This window comes from Geotrypetes seraphini, chromosome 9, assembly GCF_902459505.1.
Source record: "Geotrypetes seraphini chromosome 9, aGeoSer1.1, whole genome shotgun sequence".
In the NCBI taxonomy this organism is placed as follows: domain Eukaryota; kingdom Metazoa; phylum Chordata; class Amphibia; order Gymnophiona; family Dermophiidae; genus Geotrypetes; species Geotrypetes seraphini.
In genome coordinates, this window is record NC_047092.1 from 35,731,127 (window position 1) to 35,745,619 (window position 14,493).

A 14,493-nucleotide genomic window follows, 5' to 3' on the forward strand; every position below is an offset into this window, starting at 1 on the left:
GGATGGACTTCTCCAGTCTTTTGTCCCATATGTGGCAAGACAGGATGGGCTGGAGTTAGCTTTAACAGCGACTCTGGCACTGGGCAATGTGGCCGATGCAGGAAGGACTTCTACGGCCTGTATCCTATATATGTGTTCCTGGTTTGGACTGGTACTAAGGCCAGATTTGACGAATTCCTTACTTGGCTGAACACCCTGGATAGACATTTGAAGTTTACCGCTACGGTGGATGGAGCCAGGGTCACTTATTTGGACACCGTGGTCAGTAAATCCGGTGGGCGTTTGGTTACAACGGTCTTTCGGAAAGTTACCGATCGTACCTCATACTTACACTATACCAGCTGTCATCCTGCCAGGCTGCGTCAATCACTGCCTGTGGGGCAATTTCTCAGGATCCGCCGAATCTGCTCCTCATTAGGGGAGTTCAGAACTCAGGCTAAGTTGTTATGGCAGCGCTTCAAGGCACGCGGTTATCCAGATTGGACCATCAAGAGAGCCTATCGTAGAGCGCGCTATGCCAATCCTGAGCTTCTGCGGGCTCCTGCTATTAGGCCGCCCATGGAACAGCAGGTATGTGTTATTTCATTTTCTGACCAAGCCCACCAGGTGGCCGGTATTGTGAGAAAGCACTGGCACGTTTTGGACCATCATGCCATTTTTAACCAGGCTCCTTGTATTGCTTTCTCTCGTCCTAAAAATTTGAAGGAATTGTTATCTACTAAAGGCCGAGCAGTCACCGGGGGGAGGCATGGTCCTTGCGGCCATTGTGATATGTGTGCGTCTTCTTTATCTATTTCTCAATGGCAACACCCTCGGACGCAGCGCATTTACCATCTTAGATCCCAAACGTCCTGTGATTCTGCTTGGGTGGTATATATTATCATCTGTCCTTGTGCGCTTCACTATGTGGGGCGCACGAGTAGAAAGATCAGGACAAGACTTCAAGAACACAGGAGTCGGATCAGAACGGCATCTTTAGCCGCCCCTCTGGTGCCTCATTGTCTGGAAGTTGGTCATCAGTTCACTGATCTGGCGTGGTTTGTGCTGGAGCAGGTTCCCTGGGATTTCAGGGGGGATAAACAATTTCATTTAAACCTTAGGGAACAATACTGGATTTTCCAACTTCAAGCTGTTGTTCCCCATGGCCTTAATGAAAGTGTGGAATGGAACACCATTATATAGGGTTCCTGTCTATTCTTTCTGGGTGCCGTGTTTTCGTGTAGGTCTCTCGTGCTGGGTGGTTCCCAGCATGTTGGGGTTTGAGTACTACACGGGTTTTGCTGTTCTCTTTCTGTAGCTTTGGGGCTTTTTCTTTTTCCCGCCCCTGCATGAGTGATTTCGGACGCGTTGTGCGTCCTGCATGATTGGTTGGGTTGTGTGTGACGTAATTCCTGGTCCGCTTTTTAGGCGCGAGTGCTCTCCTGTTCGGCTACCCCTCCCTCCAGCCGTCCCGCTTCGTTTTTCGGCATTTTTTTCATTTTTTTGTTTTTGGTTTGTGGTCGGGGGCTTGGTTCCTGAAGAAGGGCTCCTCCCCGAAACCAGCTTGGTTGAACTTCGGCTCCTGGCGTTTTCATTGTGGCAGTTTGGTTGAGATAAGTACTTTTTTGATTGAGTTTAAGTATGTTTTGATATTTCTTTATAGTTAGCTTGGCGGGTTTCGGCTGGCAGGGTTTGTGTGGGGGTCGCTCAGTTTGTATTTCCACCGTTTGAGTTTAATTTGCTCACGGGTTTGTTTGGATTGTATTATTTATTTAGGGCCTTATTGCAGGTGTTTTTCATTATTATATACACATAGGGGGCTCAATGATGGTGTGGTGGTGGAGGCTTCCCGCCTCAACCCAGAAGTGAAGTATCGGAGCTTTTGCTCCCATTGCTGATGGTTCACACTGAGAGCGCCCTTTATTCCTTAAGTGGAGCTGTTTCAGGCTAGACCTGTAGCTTATTCTGAGCGTCCCCCATCCAAACCCTGTTGTGACTGGTTGTGCCTCTTTGTTGTTACTATTATAGGATTTTTTGGCATATTTATTGAGTGTAGTGTTGTGTGTATCCTATATATGGCAAGATGGATCAGGAGCAAGTATGTGTATTTTATACCACATTCATATCATCCGAATGCAGGTCTTGCTTATCATGGAGGGAAAGGGAAGACTTAGCAAATAAAATGAATAATTACTAGATGATAAGTGTGCGACTGGAATGACTGCACAGGTCTTTATCTACCATGGTTGCTATATATAAAAAGCATTGTTACAATGTTACTATATGCAAAAAAAAAAACAACCACCTAAAAAAACACTGACATTTAATGATAGGTCCAAGCCTATTGATTAAACTGTTACCAAACTGCTACTTGTCTTCCTTACTTGTAACTCCTGTGGTCTTCAGTAGTGAAACAATTAACTTACTGTGGAAGATGGAGAATTTCTTCTGGGATAGCTGTAAATTTATTCTGAGATAGCTTTATAATCATTATTTTAAATGGAAGCCTAGGCAATGCATCTACCAAAAGAAAAAGAAAAAAGGCAACAATAAAAACAAAATATTTTGGGGTTCATTTTAATCACCATATATTACATGGGAAAACAAATTTAGACAAGCAATTTAGACCACCACAGTTAAGTGATTTGACCACTATTGTTTGCATGAATAGTCATCAAATATTCATCCAGTATCAAAAGAGCAACGTTCTATTGTTGGGGATAATTGTATTATGCAGAATATAAATGATTCTTGAAAGGGATAACAATATAACATTCAAGTAAACTATATTATATCAGAAGATTTTGGAAGATTTTTGATGCTAAAGAAATTCCTGGATAATATATAATGAGGATATACTAAATAGATGGTGAATTGCTTAGTTCCTCATATAAATATAAAAAGAGAAATATAAAAGGGGGGCATAACTAATATGTATTAGATACACTTTTAGTTAAGACTTTAAAGATGAGAGGTCATGGACTGAAATTGAGGGGCGACAGACCCAGGACAAATGTCAGGAAGTTCTGTTTCACACAGCGAGTGGTGGACGCTTGGAATGCTCTCCCGGAGGAAGTTGTGACAGAAACCTCCATTATGGGATTCAATTGCAAGTTGGATACACACCTCCTTGCAAATCACATTGAGGGATACGGAAAAAAGGACTTCATCAGGGAACACCTAGGTATTCATCAGGGAACACCTAGATTGGCCTCCGCGTGTGCGGGTCGCTGGACTAGATGGACCTAAGGTCTGATTCGGTGAAGGCATTTCTTATGTTCTTATATGAAAGATGTAGCTAAATACTGTAAAAGAAATCCTTCACACACAGCAAAGGATAAACAGCAGAATTCGCAGAGTACATATTTTTCCTTCATAAAACAAAATATTTTGGTTTAATGTCTGGAACAAGGTGCTGGAGCCATAACATAACAGGTCCCTGAAATGAGCTAAAAGTCACATTAACTTATCTGTTTATAAAAACATATTTTTCTTCCATTTACATGGGGCAAATATTGATGAGTTGTGTTATAAAAAATCATGTGATTGTTTGTATAAACTATTCTGCAATAGTTGAGAACAAGTCTGCACGGTCAGCGTGACCTTAGTAAACCAATAGCTTGTGATGAGTTAAGTCATTGTTGCTAAGGAAGTAAAATTAACAGCAAACCAATAGAATATGTAATTTGTAATTGGGCAATGTACCAACTACGTATGTTTAATAATGAATTAATTCCCATCATTATTCCCAATAAAATGGCCAGTCACCTGTATTTGAGAAGCCTTTCTGACATCCCATTATTTTGGAGGATGCAGAAATGCTTCTCAAAGCTTTGACTATTTAGCTAAACTTGAGTGTGGAATTCTTTGATCTCCTCTAAGGTAGAATTAAGAACGGAGGAATATATGGAAGATTGGGGGGGTGGGGGGGGCATGTATGTAGCCTGTCCACATAGTTTCTCTTAACCATGTACACGGAGTCACCCCAGGTGTCGCTCTTAAAGTACAGGCAACATCTCAATGTCTCAAATTAAGCTGTAGATCTTTCTCCCGTTTATCCCGAATATTCTGGTAGTCCTTGTCTGGTTGTAGTTTTTGCATAATAGCATGAATACTAGACACCGAAAGAGACATCCCCTTCACCTGAACAAACAACTCTCTCAATCTAGCCCCCAAATGCAAACTCAACTGTGCTCTGTCAAAGGATCTCACATAATGTTCCACTTGTATACATGCAAACTGTGCACCCCAAGTCTCTCCCACCTTAGCTAACAATTCTGCACGGGTCAATAGCTCCCCCTCATCTCCCAGTATATGTTCCAGTCTTGAAATTCCTCTTGCTCCCCATAATCTGTACTCCCTAGAGTCTCTACCCAGAAGAAAAGCCGGATTACCCTGCAAAGGCAAGAGATCAGTAACCATCGGATTCCCTCCCAATAATTGCACAAGTTATAACCCGCTTCCCTTGTTCATTTATCAAGGCCTGAACCCTATTGGGACCCATTCTAGATGAAACCAAACGGCCCGCTGATGTAGAAGGGAATTGAGAGTTATTTGATATTCCATCAACTCCTGTCTATGCATTGAATCACCCGAGTGCCCATATTTCTTCCTAATCTTTACAATATCCCTCTCCAAACGCAAAATCTCCCTATCCTGAGCTTTTTTAACATGACAACTATAACTTATTGTATCTCCCCTCAACATCGTCTTTGCCGCTTCCCAAAATAAAATAGGATCCTCTTCTGCGTGAGCATTATACCTTTTATAATCTTTCCATGCGCCCAATAGTCGTTCTCTATATTTTTTATCCCTATATAGTGCTAGTGGAAACATCCATTGCCACATCCCTGGAGTCCCCCTACCTTCCTGCCACCTCAAATATACCCATGCATGATCAGAAATTGTATAAGGACCTATATCTGACTGCACCAGTTGCCGAAACACTGGATCCGTTACCCAAATTAAGTCTATACGGGATTATGTACCATGTGATCGAGATACATGGGTATAATCCCTCTCAAAACCATGTAATATCCTCCAAGAATCTATTAATTCCAGATTTTCACTAAATCTTTGGATCTCTCTCTCCCCCTATTTGACGCAAAGTACCCCCCGCCCTGTACAATCCAAATTGGAATCATGCACAGCATTAAAGTCTCCCCCAACAATCAAAGAGACTTGAGCAAAAGGTAATAATAATCGGGTTAAGTTGTCAAAAAATGCCGGATCACTATCATTAGGAGCATATACACAGCAAAATATAAAATTCTGCTGCACTATTACCCCCTGACAGAGCACATATAATCCCTCTCCATCCTTACTCAAAATTTTTAAATTATCCACTAGACCCCTACGAAACAAAATCGCTACTCCTCTGTGTTTACTTTGTGCAGAAGCTGCCACACATTCCCCAACCCACCATTGCTTCAATTTCATATGTTCAATATCATTCAAATGAGTCTCTTGGAGAATGGTCAGATCCACCTTGCGACGTTGTAATTGCTACAAAATTTTTGTACGTTTGATAGAATTAATTCATCCTACATTCTAAGTTACAATATTAACCAGGATCCATTTTCATTAACCAATCCACATACTCTTTCTTCAATATCTGTGTAACCCGGCCACCCCAGCCTCTGACCAGGTTCCACCCTAACATCAGCTGACTATCCAGTTTCAAAGCTAGATAGAAAGTATCATTTCCTTTCACCCATTCCCCTATTTCCAACCCTACCCCCAGTATCCCTCTATAGTTTCCCACCCCCTTAAACCCTACCCAAAATTGTATCTCAAGACCTACCATATAGATCTCAAGATCTCTAAGAAAGAAGTAACTTCACCACCCCAACTACCCCAAATAAACTTCCCCAACTTTCAGATAAACACCTAATAAATCCCCACCTTCAGTATCCCTATCATTCCTTTCAACACACATATTACACTTAAACAGCACACAATCATCCAAGTCCTACCACAATTTAACTTCCCAATCCCTAATATATCATCACCATCAGTAACCTTAGTAATCCATTCAACACACTTACTACACTCAATCCTCCCGTAATTTAACTTCACAATCCTCCAATCATCCTCCAACCCACTACGCCCAAACCAATAAAAATGTCCAGGAATGATAACAATTCTTCTCACTCTGGTCGACTTCCTGCATTTTTCGCTGTGATTCCTCTGGTTTGTCGACGCCATCCAGAAGGTCCAATTATATCTTTTCTTTGGTCACCAGCATATTCTCTCTCCGGGAGATTAGGAGCTCCTAATTTTTGTAAGTCCGACCAAGCCTCCACTACTGTTCGAACCCGACTAGTCGTACTCCCCACTGTCAGAGTCAAAGCAAATGGAAAAAGCCACCTATATTTAATACCCTCTCTGCGAAGATAGGTGGTCACCTCTTGCATATCCTTCCTTTTTCGCAAGGTAACAGCCGCTATATCCTGATAAATATCCAGTCTTAAATTATTCCATTTGTAATCCTTTAGTTTTCGTGCTGCATGAAAGATTTCCTCCTTCATTTGAAAGCTTCCCAGACACAAAATAATGTCTCGAGGCAATTTAGATTTAGAACGTCCCAGTGTCCTATGTACTCGTTCAATTTTAATCTCCTTCACCTGCCTTAGCATTAGTGAGAATGTCTGTACAAAAGGCCAAAGCAGTTCGTCAAGTATCCAAATAAGCATGTTCTTCCGGAACCCCCCTGATCCTTAGATTACACCTCCGGGATCTGCTTTCTAGATCTTCCAACTTATCTAACATTGCCGACTCCTCCAAGTGTACTTTTGCCATTTCCTGTTGTACCGCAATAATATCTTCAGTCATGGTATTTACATGTGTTTCCACCAAATCTTGTCGCTTCACCAACTCCCCCATTTCATGCTTTAAATCCATTACAGCTTTAGTCACATCAAGATGCAATGATTGAATTTCTTTACGAATATCCAAAAGCAGATCTCTCAAAGAATCCGGCGCCTCCTGTGAGCTATTATGAAGTTCCATTTCATCCCCTTTTACAGCTCCCACTTCCATCGATTTTAAAGCTCCCATCTTCTTTCCAACAAATCCATAACTGTCCAGTTTTCTCTGCGAAGACATTCTTTTCCAACGTCAGATAAATTCAGGAGGGAAGAGCAAAATAAATAAAATGATTGCACAAAAGAACTTAAAAAACCCAACTCAGACGATTTTACTCAGATGCTGTATTTAGAAGTAGTATACATGGTCAGATTTAATTTATTGTCAGCTGAAAATTTCAAAAGGTATCAGTCCAGATCACATACAAAATGGTTTAAATGGTTTCAATGATTCAGCTTAAACATGTCATCAAAAGCCTCTAGGTGGCAGCATGGATTTGCTTTAACAATGCATTATAAGTGTTCAGTCCTGCTTTGCAAATATAAGAAAGACACAAAAGACATTATACAGCAGGAGTCCTGAAGAAAAACACTTTTATTCAGTAAAGATCCTGCTTCTGGATGCCAAAACAGATGAAAACCTCCACAGAGCAATCAGCCAACTCGCACTTCAGTCTAGACAACTGCCCCAGATCGTATCGCACAAACCGCCTCTCAATTTTCCTCTTCTCCACACCGCTGACAGCTGATCCAGAGCGCAGCAGCAGCACAAACCGCCACTGAAGTCTTTGAATTTTTCCTGGCAGTCAGCGACCACACTTTCTCACAGCTGATGGATAAAACCGTCGTACAGCTGACTGCTGATACGAAGTGAGAAGAGAGTTGCCGATCAAAGTGCATTTGAGTGCTCAGGATTTCCACATCTTCACACAGCTGACGGCACTATCAGTAATGGTAAAAACCACCGCACAGATGACCGCCACTGACAGTGCATTAAATCTTCGCTCAGCTGCCGATAACTCTCCTATCTAATTAACACGACTTCTGTGGAGAGTTTCCTCTTTCATTTTCCCCAAAAGGGAAACAGCCAAGAAGCTGGTAGCATGTGTCAATTTAAATCCTAAGATGGTTGAAGATGGAGCCTGCACATTAGGCTACCATCTTCATCGATGACGTCACTCCTCTGTCCACTCAAGGACTTCTAATTCTCCCTCTCACTGAGATTCTCGGAGATCTCCGAGAATCTCGGCAAGAGGGAGAATTAGAAGACCTTGAGCATGCGCAGATGCATGCTCAAGGCCCGGCAGAGGCAGGAAGTTCTTCAAGCAGCACCAGCACGTCTTGTGGGCTGCGTGCCGGTGCCAGACAGGAGGTAAGTTTCAAGTTGTTCGGGCAGGGGGTGCCGGTTCGGGCGGGAGGGGGGCCTTTGTGAGCGGGGGGGGGGAGCAGCGCCACTGGCCTCGGGGGGGGGGGGGGAACGTATCAAGCGAGTTTCCATTATTTCCTATGGGGAAACTCGCTTTGATATACGAGCATTTTGGTTTACGAGCATGCTTCTGAAACAAATTATGCTCGTAAACCAAGGTTCCACTGTATTTCTCTTCCTTAGCATCTTTCCTTCTGATGATAGGTGTTCCAGCGCCATGTTATATACGAAACTGGTTTAATTGTATTTTCAATATTCATTACACATTAGGCTCATTTGATATTATTCATTCCTTTTATTATGTATGTGCTCTTTTAATATGTTTTTTTTTCATTTAAGATTTTATTGTTATGTATTTTTTATGGTAGTTAGAAGTTATGATCCTAGATATGACTTATAAACTCTTTTAGTTATATATTAGTCCTCAGATTATGTATATATGTATGTTATTTGTCTTTGCTTGTCACAAGCCTTTTTCGATTGTTTATTAGCCTTCAATATTATATATATTTTTTAGTTGTCTTTGTAAATATTTTACATGTATCTTTCAGATCAGCATCTACACCCGAGGCAGGCTTTGTTTTTGAAGCCGAAACACAGGCCGTATCAGGTCTGGAAGGATATGAAGAAAAGACTAGATATGTTCTGTGTCTCAATAGATAATTGTATTCAATAAACTTGATTTTATCTCAAGTTGATGTATAAAGTTCCTTCCCCCATTCTCTTCTTTGTTAAAACAATTATAAAAAATAAAATTGTGGAACACGTAGACAAACATGATTTAATGAGAAAGAATCAGCATGGGTTTGGCCAAGGGAGATCTTGCCTCACCAATTTGCTTGACTTCTTTGAAGGTGTGAAGAAAAATGTGGATAAAGGTGAGCTGGTTGATGTAGTATATCTTGATTTTCAGAAAGCTTTTGACAAAGTTCTTCATGAGAGGCTCCTGAGAAAATTAAAGAGTCATAGGATAGGTGACAAAGTTCAGTTGTGGATTAGGAATTGGTTATCAGAAAGAAAACCGAGGGTAGGGTTAAATGATCATTTTTCTCAATGGAGGAGAGTAAACAATGGCGTGCTGGGAATGGTGCTAACTAACTTTTTTATAAATGATATTGGAAATTGGGACGACGAGTGTGGTGATTAAATTTGCAGATGATACTAAACTTTTCAAGCAGATTGTGAAAAATTGCAGGCAGACCAAAGGAAATTGGAAGACTGGACATCCAAGTGTCAGATGAAATTTAAATGTGAACAAATGCAAATTGATGCACATTGGGAATAATAATCCAAATGACAGTTAACAGACGCTAGGGTCCATCTTGGGGCTCTGCACCCAAGAAAAGGATCTGGGTTGTCATTGTAAACAATACGATGAAACCTTCCACCCAATGTATGGCAGCGGCCAAAAAAGCAAACAAGATGCAAGGAATTATTTAAAAAGGAATGATTAACAAGACTAACCCCATCTTTTACGAAACTGCAATAGCAGTTTCTAGCGCAGAGAGCCACGCTGAATGGCCCACGCAGCTTCCAACGTTCATAGGAACTCTATGAGCATCGGGAGCAGCACAGGCCATTCAGCGTGGCTCCTCGCGCTAGAAACTGCTATCGCAGTTTCGTAAAAAGGAGGCGTAAGAATGTTATAATGCCTCTGTATCACTCAATGGTGCAACCTCACCTGGAATATTATGTTCAATTCTGGTCTCCTTATCTCAATAAAGATATAGCGGCACTAGAAAAGGTTCAAAGAAGAGCGACCAAGATGATAAAGGGGATGGAACTCCTCTCGTATGAAGAAAGACTAAAAAGGTTAGGGCTCTTCAACTTGGAAAAGAGATGGCTGAGGGGAGATATGATTGAAGTCTACAAAATCCCGAGTGGAATAGAACGGGTGCAAGTGGATTGATTTTTCACTCCGTCAAAAATTACAAAGACACTTTAATTGATTTGTACAGATGTGCCCATCCCTCAGACACTGTCATATGTCAAAAAATAAATGTTATTATTTAGTGCATGAGTACAGCAAGCACATGGCATAATTACTGGATTCATAAGCATGCCCTGTGGTACAATATTTTTGCTATGGTAATCACAGGTCAGTTCTTACTGCAGCTTAGTAAAAGGGGCTCTATGTTTTAATGAAAAAGGTTTTTGATGTTTTATATAATTGGATGTGTTCACTTGATTTAAAATAGTGAGATTCAAAATTTTTTAATTGAAAATATTACGACTAATTAAGTACTTTTGGATCTTCATCGTTTTTCAGGTGGTTGTTCAGTCTATGGTGTTATCAGTAATCAATTATTTTTACATTCTGTACTAGCATACAGATTTACTAGATAAAACAAATGAAAAGACTGCAGACTATTCAAAATGCATCAGCAAAGTTGATATTTGGTGGGACTAGGTTCGAGTATGCCTTGCCTTGTTTATATTTCAATGACTCTCTTGAAAGGCCAGGATTGAGTTTAAGTTGTCTTTAGTTTTGATAGCTCTATATGGAATGAGCCCTGGCTATCTCCAAAAATTTGTTACTGTGTTTCCCCGAAAATAAGACACTATCTTATATTAATTTTAGGCCCAAAAACAGCACTAGATCTTATTTTCAGGAATGGCTTATTTTTTTCATGTACAATGATCATCTCTCCCTTCCTCTCCTCCATCCCAATTCTTCCCATTTCCTTTCTCTCCCCCCCCCATGTGCAGCATCTTTCCTCCCCTCTCACCCATCCCCTTGCGCAGTATCTATCTATCCCTCCCTCCCATCCCTTGTGCAGCAGAACCCTTGCTGCTTGTATCCCTCCCTCCCATCCCTTGTGCAGCAGATCCCTTGCAGCTTCTAACCCTCCCTCCCATCCCTTGCAGCTTCTATCCCTCCCTTCCTCCCACCCCTCCCCCCCCGTGTAGCATCTTTCTATCCCCCCCCACCACCGCTAATAAATAGGAATGTGGCAGTGAAAAGAGAAGGCAGGAATGTGCTTATGGGATTAATTCCAACATCCCTGCATATAAGCATATGCACACATGTGTATGCCAGCATGTTTACATTTTGTGTGCATGCATGTGCCTGTGAATGAGGGAGGAGGGAGTTGCAGTTAGAAGGGAACAATTCCCTAACCATTATGTTTCAGAGTATCAATGTTTCTCAACCTTCTCCATCACCATTCCCCAGCAGCACTTACCAAGCAAATTCATTGCAACGTTGAATACCTCAAGTTTCTTGCATGATGTCAGGAAATCCTCCACAAGAGATAACATGTTGTTTTTACTAATGTTTAAGACTCTTAGTTCTGTCATGCGCAGGGGTGAATGTATTTCTGAAATTTTATTCCTAAGAAAAAGGAATATAAAAAATTTCTAGTTTGCTTTCTCACTTCCATGTGACTTTCTGAGAATAATATGTTTATTTATAGACCAATGGTGGATAAAGAAAATATCAAATGGATGCATGAAGATCATGTACTGAACTAGAAGTTACAGGAATTTTTAACTATGAGGGGTCTCTGAAAAGTTCTCAGCTCAACCAATAAAGTTAGGGCAGTCTCCATCCAGGGCTACATAAGTCCAGAGATGTTAGACTTTTTTCATTTCATTTTTTCCAACAGAATGAAAAAAAAGTGTGTGTGGGGTGGGAGAGAATATCAATGGACTAAGTGTATAGCCCTCGATGGAAACTGCCCAACTTTGTTGGTTGGGCTGAGAACTTTTCAATGGTCCCTTGTAAGTAATTTGTAAAAGAAATGTTGGGAATCTAATATAAAGATCACTATTTTCAAGAGGGAGTAAATATTGTATCTTCATTTCACCAGGTCTTGTAAACATACAGAATTGTTTCTTTATGTCATCCTGATCACTTTTTCCCCAATGTAGATTTCATATCAAAATGTACTATTCAACTTTCTTTTTCAAAATCTTTCATTTAAAATAATCCTGCAGTTCCAGGAGAAGTTCTGACTTGTAATTCTAGATCTTTTACAGATTCTGTCACTCCTTACTCCTTGATATCTTTTAAGATTTCTTATTTTTCTCTTCCTGACACTTCAGTCTCATTGCCTCAGAATCTGACAAGCCATTTACCACCACCCTCCTGTTATCTGTCTGTAGGGAATGTGGTCTATTGGTTAGAACTTCAAAGTCCAAACCTTAGGAATCTCAACATTTGCAACCAAATTTTCTCACTGAAAGTAGCTTAACCAAAGTCATAGTATCTCCCTCTATTTTTTTAACCTGACTGTAGTTATGCAAGGATGGTAACACACTCTCTCTAAAACTTAACCTTTGGAAGATAATTTTCAGTCGAGATCTAAAATTTACAGACAAAATAGAACTTTGCTTTCTAAAGACGGATGCAGAGTAGTAAGATATAATTTAGATCAGAAATCTCACCCTTCTAGGATCAGCTCTTCTAATTTTTCTGTAACAACTCCAAGAAACTCAGGAATAACTGTTAGTTGATTATAAGACAGATTCAAATGTTTTAAAGCTGGGCATCTAGTACTTTGAGCCAAATCTAAAGAAGGGCCAATATCATTCCGGGAGACATCAAGGTAGGTAATACAGTGCATATCCAATATATAGGAAGGAAAGGCTGGAAATCTGTTTTTGTGCAAGTCCAAATGAGTCAAGCATTTTAAAGTCTGAAAAAAAGTTATAAAAATTAGAAATCACAGTGGATTTGGCTTTTTGTTTTTAAATTGTAACAACTAAATCTTGGCTAAAAACAAATTAAGCAAGTATCAGAAAATTATGCTTCTCACCTTAAAATAACAAGTTACTGAAATAATTACACTTTTCTTAAAAGACATAAAAGACTTTTTGGCACAACATTTTCACTGTAAGACATAAATGTTATTATCTAGGCTGGTGCAAAAATGATTTGTCAGACACGATCACCTATATCTAAAGTTATAATGAGAGCTTCAAAACTAACTACCTTAGACAGCTGTTCAGGAAAGTTTGTAAGTGCATTTTGGTGGAGTTCCAATTTCTCAAGACATTCCAAATGAAGAGTCAAGCAACACTTCTGATTTATCGAGTCTATATTCTCCAGCTCATTGGCTGAAAGATCAAGTGATTTAACGCTCTCTTTTTCTGCATTCAGGGAAGAAGAACTATCAGATCGCCACATTACCGATTTAAATTGTGGAGACATATCTGCTAAAGCAAAAGTACAAACATATGTTACCATCTACAATGTTAAAATAGCAAAGCTTACTTTTAATTTCTTATTTACATAGAGAAATGTTTAGAACAAACACTACCAACAGGTACCTCTATCAATATATTATATAATCAAATTACTGTATTTGAAAGGAAAAACATTGGTGTGCCTGCAAAGAGTTTTCTTTTACTAGCTCCAACTGATTCAGAATGCTGCAGCATGATAGGTTATTTGTAAATTTTGCACTCCTTGCATTTTGATAGGTTATAAGCAACATGATCACATCAAGTCTGCTAAATATTCCCTGGCTTACTAAATTTAAAACTAAATTTAAAACTCTATAGTAGCAATTCTATCAATTAATGCCTCATTTTACGCACCACAAAGGAATGCACTTGGCATCAATTCTATAAACCTAATCTAATCAGTAGTCTTATATTCTGCTAATTTTCAATTCAAATTCAGAGTGGATTACAACAAGAACGACCCTACATTAAGGGGAACACATATACTTTAAAAATATTGCACAAAGAGCTAAAATATCAAGAATAAAATTTATCAAAAAAGTAAGTCTTTAAAACTTTATGAAAAATACGAATTCAGGCTTCTTATTTCTAAAGGAAGACTATTCCACATCTGAACTGCCTGATAAGAAAACAATTGTACCAGTTGACTCTTCCTAATTACTCGAAAAACAGTTGGAAATTTAAGTTTAGAGCTAGTTACTCTGTGTAGTAAAAGAATTAGCTGGAATACATAAAAGAGATGTTAATTGTTTGGGAGCATTACCATATAAAGCCTTATGTACTAGACATAATACCTTAAATTTAATCTCTTATCTAATTGGAAGCCAGAGCAATTTGCGCAAAAAAGTGAAGCCCTTTCAAGTTTTCTAATGGCAAAGATTAGTCTAGTAGCTGCATTTTGAAACAACTGTAATCAATAAGAACCTTTTCAGATGTGCCACAGTAAGCAGAATTGCAGTAATCCAAATATGGAAATAACTAGTGTTTAAGCCCGTTACATTAACATGTGCTAGAGTAGATGTCTGTCTGTCT

General features: G+C 39.7%; 1 protein-coding gene across 1 annotated transcript in view; it reads right to left on the minus strand.

Annotated features, from left to right (window-relative positions):
• LRRK2 (leucine rich repeat kinase 2) overlaps positions 1-14,493 on the minus strand; it is a 253,679-nt gene that overhangs the window by 125,878 nt on the left and 113,308 nt on the right. Inside the window, 4 exon segments of the mRNA XM_033958543.1 lie at positions 2,406-2,499; positions 11,457-11,605; positions 12,661-12,911; positions 13,208-13,431. Coding sequence (XP_033814434.1) covers positions 2,406-2,499; positions 11,457-11,605; positions 12,661-12,911; positions 13,208-13,431 — 718 coding nt within the window.